This window comes from Entelurus aequoreus, linkage group LG12 (genome assembly GCF_033978785.1).
Source record: "Entelurus aequoreus isolate RoL-2023_Sb linkage group LG12, RoL_Eaeq_v1.1, whole genome shotgun sequence".
Taxonomy (NCBI): domain Eukaryota; kingdom Metazoa; phylum Chordata; class Actinopteri; order Syngnathiformes; family Syngnathidae; genus Entelurus; species Entelurus aequoreus.
In genome coordinates, this window is record NC_084742.1 from 23,751,439 (window position 1) to 23,764,317 (window position 12,879).

General features: G+C 40.4%; 1 protein-coding gene across 4 annotated transcripts in view; it reads right to left on the reverse strand.

The window, feature by feature from the left end:
- trpc5a (transient receptor potential cation channel, subfamily C, member 5a) overlaps positions 1 to 12,879 on the reverse strand; it is a 131,665-nt gene that overhangs the window by 19,348 nt on the left and 99,438 nt on the right. For all 4 annotated transcript variants that reach the window (XM_062065268.1, XM_062065267.1, XM_062065269.1 and 1 more), the window contains one exon: positions 10,188 to 10,383. In XM_062065268.1, coding sequence (XP_061921252.1) covers positions 10,188 to 10,383 — 196 coding nt within the window. The remainder of the gene's footprint in view (positions 1 to 10,187; positions 10,384 to 12,879) is intronic.

The window sequence follows — 12,879 nt, forward strand, 5'->3', positions numbered from 1 at the left end:
TAGCGTGTACGCGCATGAGCCAAGATCTCTGGACTTTCTTTGCTGGAACACGAACGTAAGTATAGATTTATTGATTTATTGCTACATTCGCAGTAAAGATCAGCCTTTGTGTTTCCATCATCATTTATGTATGATTGTAATGACGTTGTTTGATATTAGGACTAGCAGTAAAACTTTATATTCTGTAAAAAAAAGCTATTTTATTTCCAGCGCCGCCTCCCAGAATGCTTTGCATGGGGACGTGCGTCTGACGTCACGTATCCAGAAATTTCAAAATGGCTGCACGCGGTAGGTGAGGCCCGAGCGAAGAAAAGTGGAAAAGAGTGTTATTCGTCAAAAAACCCACACCACGACGGTCATTTTTTCGCCGTGCTATTGTAAAATTGTCTTTTATCTGTGTTTTGTGTTCCGGGGGACCCCGACTCCAGAATGTGAAAGTTTCCCGCGTGAAGCCGGTGAGTAAAAAGTTCAATACAGTTAACTTAGGCCATCTTTTGTTAGACGCTGTGAATGTGTGTAGGTTACATGCTACGATATTCCACATATTTCCAACTGCTTGAAACGAAAGCGTATTACTTTATTGTCAGTGTTGTTTAGGCCCAGGTCGCTAACGTTACTGCGTTAGTCAACAACGTAACGTTAACGGAGTGGAAACAGCCGTTCTTTGCCATTATTATGAGTGAGTATTATTTCTTTCTTTGTTCTTTAGTGGAGCTCGAGATCCTGTTTACTGTGGACTAGCAGAGTGTGACGCCCTGTTGTTTTTGTTTCCATTACAAAAAAAAAGGTATGTCTATGTGTTTTTTGGCATAGTTAATTGTAGAAAAAAATATAAAATGAGGTGATGTGAGTGGGAAAAATTGCTGCACATATTAAGGATCCTTTTTCTTGATCTATATTTTTGTTATTTGCTGATGTATATATTTTATATGCTGTTTTTTATTTAATTTATTTATTAGAGACTATTTTATGCTTTATTTACCTTTTTTTATTATTATTATTTTATTTACTATTATTATTATTATTTCCACATGTAAGCATAAATAATTGATCATATTAGTACATTGTTTGATTGCTTTGCTTAATGCATTCCATAATTTAATTCCACATACTGATATACTGAAGGTCTTAAGTGTTGTACGTGCGTACAAATGTTTTAAATTACATTTCTCTCTAAGATTATTTTTCTCCTCTTTTTTTGAGAATAATTGTTGTATATTCTTGGGTAGCAGGTTATAGTTTGCTTTGTTTATAATTTTAGCTGTTTGCAAATTCACTATGTCGTGGAATTTCAGTATCTTTGATTCAATAAATAAAGGATTTGTGTGTTCTCTATATCCAACATTATATATTATTCTAACTGATCTTTTTTGTAACACCGTTAATGAATGAAGTGTACTTTTGTAATTATTTCCCCATATTTCTACACAATAACTCAGATATGTAACACTAGTGAACAGTAGAGAATATGAAGTGATTTTTTGTCTAGAACATGTTTTGCTTTATTCATTATTGACGTGTTTCTTGCTACTTTATGTTGTATATTTTTTACTTGAGATTTCTTTTCTTATCGTTGTTGATACGACTGTTGTTGTACCCATTCGTCTTCTTGGTTGCTCAACCTAGGGCTGGGCGATAAAACAATAACAATATATATCGCGATAGACATGTGATCAATATCAATAGAAAATGGGGTCGATAGAACGTTCGATAATTTCACTTGAGTTCTGTTACAAAAAAATAGGAAGAAAGGCAGAGCCGGAACCGCACGGCATTCTGGGGGGTGTAGGCAGAGGAAGGGCTTTGGCCTCTCGACCTATCACGGCCGAGCCTGAACCGCAAGGCATTCTGGGAAATGCTAACTGGGAAAAAAAAAAAAAGCAACAACGGCTAGCTGACAACGAGGAGTGAAACGAAACGGGAATATGAGCGCGGCAGCACGAGAGGAAATTGTAAATAAAAAAGGAAACGTCACGTCACCAGTTTAGTAGTATTTTGGATTTTTAAAAATCTGATACGAATCAGAGTAATACTTTCTGCAAACTTTGCAAGGTCGTCGTCCCGACCAAGTCTGGGAACACGACAAACTTATTTTAGCACCTGAGCCGCTCTCACCCGCTGGAGTACAGCAGTATCAAACAGCCACAACCATCTACATCAGCCGGTGCAAGTGGAACAGCACCGAAGCGGCAACAACAGACCACCATCGTCTCGATGGTGGTCTGTTGTTGCCGCAGACAGTATTACTCGGCAGCAGTGCCATACGACAAAAATTCAAAACGTTATAAAGAAATAACAGATGCAGTGGTGTATCAATTAGCGAAGGACATGCTACCGCTCAGCATAGTTGAGAAGTCTGGGTACAAGAATCTCATACACGTGCTCGACCCCCGTTATGTTCTACCTGGCCGAAAGCACTTTTCCAAGACAGCTATTCCTAAGCTTTACACAATGTGCAGGGAATGCGTGGAAAAGGAGGTACTGAAGTTGGTTTGATTTTTCCATAAATGACTGAAGAGGGTAACAGGTTTGTTTTGTCACAGATGTTCCGACGCAAGTTTATTCCGATGTTTACAATATTCTGTAAGACATGTTTGTTTCCGCTTGCTTAATATGACTGTTATTTATTTGCATATATTGTTACCAATATGGCTTTAAAGCCTGAGTTGTACACTACTCATTTCTTAATTACAATACTTTGCACATTTTGTTGGATTAAGCATTTATTTAATGTCAATATTTGCACATCGACCAGTATTTTCATTTATTTGACTGTGTTTCATAATGCTGATCTTGTTCTAAAGGTTAAAGGTTATATTTAAAATAAAATTATTTAAATTCAGCCTTTTTTCTCCTGGTCTTTATTTAGAATAGTTTTTTTTTTAATTTTTATCAATAATTATCGATATCGACTGATATGAAACACTTATATCGTGATACATTTTTTAGTCATATCGCCCAGCCCTAGCTCAACCCCTTTATCCTGTTCTCTGTCCCTCCACTCTGTCTCGCTATCTAAACCCCAACTCGTCAAGACAGGCAACATCCCCACAGAACCTTGGTTCTGTTTGAGGTTTCTTCCCATTGGAGTTTTTCCTTCCCCAGTTGCCAAATGCTTGCTCATGCTTGGTTGATTCTTTTGAGAGTGTTTTCAAAACCTGCTTTTGTAAATTGCCTTCAATTTCAATGTAATCGCTTTATAAATAAAACTGACTGGAATTTGGCTTGACTTGACCTACTGCAGGATCTCAATCCATTAAAGCAAAGTGTGTTACAAATGTTTTTCTTGGTGACGGTGCTCTCAACTTCCTTGATATCATTAACTAGCGCTTCCCTTTTAATTCTGGGCTGGTCCCTCACCTTTCTCACAATCATTTTTACCTTGCATGGCGCTCCAATCCATTTAGGAATTATTACGCCAATAAAGTTAAAGTACCACTTATAGTCACACACACACTAGGTGTGGGGAAATTAGCCTCTGCATTTGACCCATCCCCTTGTCCCACCGCCTTGGGGGTGAGGGGATCAGTGAGCAGCAGCGGTGGCCATGCTCGGGAATCAATAGTGGTCTCTTTCTCCCCAAGCTCCATGTTGATGGTCTTTTCGTCCACTCTAGTCTTGTTTAGGTCCACAATTTTGACAGCTCTTGGGTCTTGCCCATCATTAGTGGACATGTTTTATGGATTTATTCTCTGACAAGCATCTTCTATCGACATAATAAATTGTGATTAGGATTAGAGTGGAACCTCAATTTAGACGTTTAGTTGGTACTTGAATGGGTTTCGTAGTTAGAAAAGTTTGTATATTGAAGCTAATTTCTCCATGAGAAACAATGTTGTTAAATTCGGGTAAAGGTTGTGTTCCCCAGGATGCAAAAAAAAAGATGTGGCTTGCAGGTACAAAAATCTTTAATTTCGATAAATGGCAAAATACAACCAGCAAGTCACTGGGAAGCTCACTGAGTAAAGCTATCTGACGCAGTGACCAGATGGCGCTGTTGAGCACTATGCAGGCTCAAAATAATTGTGAATAGAATGTCTTCTTTATACAGTAATCTATACAATATTATTTAATGAACACCAATTATGTTACTAAGGCAATTTCGGTATTAACATTTATGCAACTTTACCAAAGCCAAACTCAATGGCCTAATTTCTCTAAACAGTACTGAAATAGGGCCGGAGCGCTTGTTTAAGTGATGAGCCACTAAAATCATAGTGCGCATGTCCAAAACTGATTGGCTGAATGGAAATCATCCAATCAAAATAATATCGGAATGTTACACGTGACGTCAGGACGTAATCAACACGCTAAGTTTTGGCAGGTGGCAGTGTGTAGGTTGTTTTTTTTATCGGTAGCAAAAAGACAATAAAAGCAAACCAACAATATGAATGAAGTAGATTCGTTGACAAAGGGTAAATTTAGCACTTTGCCACTTGAGAAAAAATTTGAAATTTGGGACCGCATCAGCTGGTGGATTTTAACATTGTTCAAACAGGAAGTGACAAAACCCGCCCCTTCAACCCCGAATGTTTCAAAAGGAAAACGATGGCTAACTGCGAGTGTGATGATAATCGTCATGGGCAGCTTCAAAGACAGCGTGAGTCGACTGAGAAAAAGTGGATGACATCGCTCAAGAAAGAGAGGCAGCGCTGATGAAACGGAGGGAAAAGAACACTGCAGCAGTTATGAAGGAAGCTTGTGGAGTGGAGGAAGAGTGATCCCCTAATAGCAGCACAGCTTGTGGACAGCACACTTCTCAGTAAGTTCAGCCAATAACTTCCATGTGCTGAATTTGAAGCAGCAAATAACATCTGGCCAATCGGAAATAAAGTTAAGCTCGAAACTGAGCTGAAGTCCCTGCACACTGTCATTTGTACAGTTGCATGCTGCTAACATTCTGTCTCTGCTGCAGTCGATTTTTGATATCAGAAACTGTCACTGTTCTAAATTATTATCACAACACCAATGACCTGAGTGGCTGAGTCTGAGAGAAACTTTTCAACACTGAAGAGGATCAAGACATTTACAAGAAACACAATGGGGCGGCAGAGATTAAATGCACTGGCTATTTTGTCCATTGATAATTAATTAATTCATGGATTATTGGACTTTGACAGGCTATTGACAAGTTTGCCGAGATGAAAGATTGACATGCATCCTCACATCCTTTCTATTCAAGAAACTGAGTAGCATTTTTATTTTGAACCATTCAAATGTTTTATTCATAGCCTTAATTTGTAAGGCTATGAATAAAAATGGATTGTGGTCTTGGATTGAATTATAATTTATTGTGTAGGCCAGGGGTGGGCAATTAATTTTTACCGGGGGCCGCATGAGCAACCCGAGCACTGCTGGAGGGCCACATCGACAATATTTCAATTAAATTTTGCTCAATATTATTTTTGATATATACCGTAAGATAAATAATAATAATAATAATAATAATAATAATAATAATACTTTCATTTAACCTAACTTAACTTTATACCAAAAGCACTGCTTTGGAAATCATTTGTACCCCTTTCAGAGATCACATTTAGTTCCCCTTAAACATCCTCATGTTGCACAATGAATTGTAAGCATAGGATGAAGTGTAAATTCCTGTAACTTTCTCTAGTAACAGCATTCCATGATTAATATAAATAAATTAACATTAATAATAAATGACAGTAAAATAAGCACACGTATGACTGAGGAGTCATAGTGTAACTTTGTGTGGTGTTTGAGTTGTCCGACTTTTTGTGTGGCCATAAACGCACCAGTGGTTTAGAGGTATGCGTGTTGGTGACAGATGACAAGTTGGTTTTGGCCTGGTTTGTACGGCAGAAAATGACTAGTTTTTCGAGATAGAAGTGTTTTACTCATGTTTTTGGTGTGGTTATAGCCAAATATAAACAGTTTTGCTCAATAAAGTGATCGATATAATTCCTGGCCTCGAAGCATCTCGATAGACGTTACAATAATTGAACGGTGTTCAATTGAACGGTGCTGATGAACACCGTTAGGGCCGCTGGTTGTCACTGTCACTCAAAGTTGCATTGCAAAATTACACAGAATAAATGTGTTTATTTTGTTTAGAATTCAGATGGGATTTGATTTGGTGCGCGGCATATATTTGCTGTGCGCAGAGGACGCTTGAGCAGTGCGCAACTGCGCAGGCGCGCACCTTAGAGGGAACGTTGCTTGGCAGTCCATGTCTTGTTGAAAACACGGCATTCGTCATCAACTTTTCTCTTTTTAGCGTCTCGGGTGTAAACCGTGCATCACTTGTCGCTGTGCACCTTCACTCACAGGTTACACAGGGACATACGTCCATAAATAACACTTTTCAAAATAAAAGCAGCACAGTTGTATTGCGCACACGACATAGATGTTTTTTCAACTTTATTTTGTAATTTGTGATTGCAGCTGTTCACATTCACTCACAATCACGCATGCGCATACGTCCACACGGAAGTAATACAAAACGCTTTTCAAAACAAAAGCAGCACCGTTGTATTGCACACTCGACATAGATACGTTTTTAAATTTATTTTGTAATTTATGATTGGCCTCACGCGGGCCGGACAGGGACGCACAAAGAACCGGATGTGGCCCGCGGGCAGCAAAATGCCCAGGTCTGGTGTAGGCTTTGCTGCTTGTGGATGTAAAGTGCCCACTCTTGTGCCCCACTAAACTTTTCATGCCAGAGACGCCACTGTAGCTGAGTCATATACGCAAACAAAGGGAGGAGCATAGAGCTAATATAGTCAACATTCTGTGGGTGAGAACCAATCTTAACATGTCGCCAATGCGAACAATGACGTCGCACTGGCAGGCAGAGTGACGCGGGTATTTAAAGCTCTCTGATTAGTGAGCCGATTCAAGTGAGCCTTCTGACCGCTAACTTGAGGCAGGTGAGATTTAATTAGCGCTCCTAGGAACCACATAGTGGCCAAACTGAAGAAGCGCTGAATATGGAAATAGACCAAAAACATAAGAATAATACAAAACTCAAAACCAAAGACATGACCCTGGCAACGGATCATGACAAATGTAAACATGAATAATGGGTTCTAGCCTCGACAAAAGTCTATATTTTCATAGCTGCCAACATTTGGTGTTTGCAATCTAGTAGATCTCCTTACAAATCCTTTTACATTTTTAAAACATGATAAAATACATAAGTAACTTCAGGATAGATAACTCTAGTTTTAAGGACTATTCAGCTAAAATGTTAAAGGAAAACTGGAATTTTGCCTATCATTCACAATCCTTGTGTAAGACAAGAAAACATGTTTTTCTTTTGTTATGCATTCTAAATAGTAAATAAATGCTATCAAACATCAGCTTACAATGGAGCCTATGAGAGTCGCTCTGTTCTGCTTACAAAAACCTTTACACATCATCCAAACACCTCCATCAAGGTTTTATATACATGCTGGAGTTGTCATGCTGGCTAACTTGTTAAATATTTCTGCGTGATGTACCTGAAGAAGCTCTCTATCCACTTTTTCTCACTGCCAGCTTTGGCAATGTCTTTGTGTTTGTCATAGTCAATATCTATGTGTAGAGTCGATGTGTTTGCTAGGTTGCAAGCGATGGAGGCTATATGCTAGCCAGCTGCACTTTGTCCACAATGCTCATTACGGCAGTACCCAGAGTCAGTCGCTGCGGATTATTTATTTATTTTTGTTCAATGTTCCTTCGATTGTGAACTTAATACAACACAGTCACACCATCCATCCATCCATTTTCTACCGCTTGTCCCTTTCGGGGTCACGGGGGGTGCTGGAGCCTGTCTCAACTGCACTCGGGCGGAAGGCAGGGTACACCCTGGACAAGTCAACACATCATTGCAGGGCCAACACAGATAGACAGACAACATTCACACTCACATTCACACACTAGGGACCATTTAGTGTTGCCAATCAACCTATCCCCAGGTGCATGTCTTTGGAGGTGGGAGTCACAGGGAGAACATGCAAATCCACACAGAAAGATCCAGAGCCCAGGGTTGAACCTTCGTATTGTGAGGCACACATACTAACCCATGTACCACCGTGCTGCCCTGTAAGCCATAATCATCAATATTGTATCAAAATAAAGCTTGAAATATCTTGTTTCATGCTATGAGCCTGTGTCATTATATTAGTTTCACCTTGTAAAAATCTAAGCAAGCCTTTGCACAGTATATTTTCTAGGCAGATGACAGAAATTCTTTAAAAAAAATGTAAATTATAATTTCCACATGTTTTAGTTTGTTAAATTCTACAGAAATCTTTTATTTATTTTCAAAATGTTTTTCTATGCAATCTGCCTCTTAAGACCTCAGTCAGTAGTCCAATTGCTCAAATAGTTTGGCTCTAAATAAGCCCCCTACAGCCCATGGATACACCTTAATCTGATTGTGTTCGATTTTTGAAAAGTCGGACTAACACACCAGGATTATGCTATTGGAAACCAGATCTCTAGTGGGGGTGTGTGCGCCGGAGAGGACTCTTTTTGTATCGCGCATTCGCCAGTCTCAACGCTTGGGATACAACCCGGAAGCAGATACCATTCAATAAAATCGTAGCAACAATTGTAATGAAGAGGAGACTGTTTGTTTATTTGCTTCACAAATTAAAAGAACAAAACATTTTGAAGTGTGTCGATGGTAGAAGAAAAGAAACAGATTTATTTAAGAAGGTAGCTAAGGAACTATAGAATGCCGGCTTCATTCGGGCTCCCGAACAAAATTCGAATGAGATGAAAGATAATGAAACAGGTATATTAAAGGCGAATAATAAAGCAAACACAAACCTCTTCAAGCTGCTTTTGTGCACTCCAAACTGATGAACTTTCCGCGCAACTGGCAGGATAGTCCAGAACAACAGCAACATTCCTCTGGATATCAGTCGAGGCATGAACGCTCTTTTCCTTTGGATTCAAAACTCCTTCCATCGACCCACAGAGCCTTATGAATGAACTTTGAAAAAACTCTTTCGCCAATCTCTCTTGGCATCCGACATGCATCCGCCTCAATACATTCTTGGTAGTATCGTCATGTTCGTAGTGCAATCCAAGAACATTTCTTGATGCTGTCTGCTATTTAACATCAGCAGAGCCATTAGAGACATAATATTTGTAATATGTGCCAATATTACAGCGGACATCAGTTAAAACAAGTTGTAAGGATCCGCAGATGGCTGGTGTGACGTCATAGGTCAACCGGAAAATTAATTAATTTAACCGCGCCAAAATGAAATAAGCGCCCCCCAGCATTAGAGAAAGTTCATGGACATTTAGACTTCTCACACAGGTGTGAAAATACAAAAAAACAAATTATTTGAGGAATCAGACTAATTAGTTCATGTAAATTTAGTGACTTGTAGCTTTTGTAAGGTCTTGGTAGCTCTAAATTAAACAAAATAGATGCTAATCCACCTTTTTGTTATCTTTTTCTTCCAAATAATAATCGATAAGAGAAGTGATGAAGAACCAAATCGTTAAGCAGAACCGAAAGTGTAATTGGAACCAGAAAAATATTTTCAATTCCCATCCCTAACAGCTGAACTGTTCTCATTTGCAGCCACGCACATGCACACTGTCACTAGCCCTGAGGTGCACTCACGGTTTGAAACCACAAATCTCCTTAACTTAAACAGCCAGGTGGCAACAGTGATTAGAAATTCAAAATAAAATCCACTTTTACCAAAACCCTTAATCTTCTTAGGCTGCAGTGGAAAGGAGTGGAATGGAGGGAGGAATTCACTACAACGCTGTGGATACTTCCTGAATGTTCACAACATACATCGCTTGTCCATTGCTTTCTTTGGACTCATATTGAGCTAGCAAAACCAGCAAAATACTGTAAAAAGGATAACCGCAACACTGTGCTGAGTGAATGAGCACCAAAGAGCGATCAGCCCGCCCACAATTGATATGCTGCCGGGCACAAATTGCTGCCCTGCAGGCATTCAATGGGTCGATGAAACATTTGTGCACGGAGACAAGGATTGTACACTGAAACCTTGTTTATTCGGTCTGTGGTTGAAAATCAAAACGTTTCTACAATGAGTCCGTAAATTGAGGTTTCACTGTATTTTCCTAATTTGTCTGCTTCAGATACACATAAATGATCCTTCATTCTGAGGTGTATTTAAACATGGCTGACCAGGCCAGCTAATGTGTGCACGACTTGCCGTGTTTGCGTTACTCACAGCAATGAGCTGATACGAGTTGTTCATCATGGCGATGAGCATGTTGAGGAGAACCACCAGCGAGATCACGTTGTACGTGCCAAACATGGTCGCTCCCACAAACTCTGTGAACTCGTGGCGAGCCTTCACGTTGGTGACATAGAGGTTGAGCAGACCGAATATGGACCAAAAGAGCGACTGCAGCGTCTCAAAGAGCCTGCGGGGAGATGGAGACAAAGAGGGAGCATTAGAAGATTTGGATGGAAGTCCTGGTAGGCAAAGTCACAACTCCTCCATTTCCTGCCTGGTCTCTGTGTCACTTCCTGACAACGCAGCGCGTTGAATCTTTGATGAAGAAACAATTGAAGACGGCGCTCGGCCTCGTCTCGGAGCGAGCGTTTGTCTGCGGGCGCTTATATTTGCGCCGCATGAAATATTCAAGGGTGACATTCATTCTCACGCCGGCTTGTGTTTTGTGTGTGCATCAATCAGCATTTGTGTGTTTGTGTAAGCGGAAGGGCGAGAGAGGGTGGAGAGGTGGTTGCAAATAGAGGGAGACATTGCTGCGTTATTATGAAACCAGAAATGTGACGATGAAAAGCCAGCGTCTCGTCTCCTCATGTAACCCAGTTTGGTGATCTTCTTTCTTTCGGCCAGTGGTTCTCAACTACGTCCTGTCGTTAGGGATGGTGTTTGTTAAGAAATTATCGAGTTCGAGCCCGTTATCGAATCCTCTTATCGAACCGATTCCTTATCGAATCTCTTATTGAATCCAGATAGGTTGTTGTGTGTGCACTGAGTTCCAAAAGCCATAGGTGTTATGTGACTGGGCCGGCACGCTGTTTATATGGAGGAAAAGCGGACGTGATTGAGGACAGCATGCGGCCGTTATAGGGTGAAGGTTTCAGGTGAGAGAGGACGCTAAAGGCACGCCCCTTGTGAGCATATAGTGCTGCTATGTGTGTTGTAAATAAGAAAATTGCCGACAAACACATTACCAACATGGACGCTCACTTTTGACATCCCGGTGAAGCAATATGTGGAGAAGGGGACCAGCACGGTAGCGAATCGATACGCACAACGGGGCAAGAGAAGTCTGCTTTTACTGTTGTGCTAGCTTGCTATGCTAATGGACAACGAGACTGACTTTGAAAATGAGGAGAGGGAATCTGGCGTTTTTGATGGAGAACTTGCCCAGCTGTTCATTTCAGACACAGAAGATGAGGACTTTGATGGATTTGTGGATGAGGATTGATCAAAAAATAATGTGAGTACATTGATAAATATTTCGATAAAGTACAACCGAACGCAGCTTTGTTCCTGCTGCCTTTTTAAAACAGCGTCCATGCATGCTAGCGTATGTTTTAAGCTAGCATATGTTTTAAGCTAGCGTATGTTTAACCATGCTTGCGCCCAAAAATACGCTGCGCCTTATTTATGTGTTAAATAGCACCCGTAACTGACACGCCGCCTTTTAATACGGTGCGCCCTATGGTCGCGAAAATACGGTATAGTGGCTTCAATAACGGGAACCGGTTCTCAAAAAGGGATTCGAATCCATGGAATCGGTTCTTTTCTTATCGAACAATCGGGAGAACCGGTTACGAACATCACCCCTACCTGTCGTCCCTGTGTGCACGACTTGCCGTGTTTGCGTTACTCACATCAATGAGCTGATACGAGTTGTTCATCATGAAGTGAGCACCCCGAGCTTTTGGAAATCTCATCGGTGCAGCGTGGCTTAGATGGTAGAGCAGCCGGTCAGGTTCCTGGTATGAATCCAGCTTATGCCGTCCTAGTCACTGCCGTTGTGTCCTTGGGCAAGACACTTCACCCACCCAGTGCCACCCACACTGGTTTAAATGTAGCATACATGTACCTAATGGGTTTCTCAATGTAAAGCGTTGTATAAATATAATTCACTTCACCTCACACATTAAAAAAAAAAAAAAGTTTTGTGTGGACAGATAAAATTAAGCTTTTGGTTTGTGTCATAGGAAATGTGCGACATTATCACGTTCTTCGACCCAACACAACAGAACACGAGTAATTAAGTTGTTGACTGATGACGCACTTGTTAAAAAAAGATTCATATTGTTTCCTTGGCTCCGTATTAGAGGGGATTTATAGCTCTTTGAAGGTAGTCGTCTCTTTCGGAGCCATTCTTATCAAAAAGCCGTTCAAAAGACTGGCTCGTTTTATTTTGTGAAGTACTTCAACTATCAAGAAAACTATTCCTTGTAGCCAGCGTACGCAATAACGGCGTTATACAACGGCGTTATACAACGGCGTTATACAACGGCGTTATACAACGGCGTTAGTAACGCTGTTACTTTTACTAGTAACGAGTAATCTATTTACTTTTAGGTCCGTTACGACGTTAGCGATAGCTTGACGTAACGTGGCACACTACTTGTGATGTGGTTTTATGTCGACAACAAGACAGTGTCATAAGTGCAGCAAGTTCAATGCAGGAAATATTTTTACTGCAACAAGCAGTGCAGCACTAAAATGAACTTGATATCAAATAGACGCTGTGACACAGCAGACAACATACACAGTGGGAAAATTGAACCAATCAATGACTGAAGTGATAAACTTGCCATCCAACATATACCCCATTTGTTGACAAGAATATATGACAGGCATCAAAGCACACTCAATCAGTTTATTACCAGAGGTAACACAATATGAGGAAAAGATTCAAAAGAGC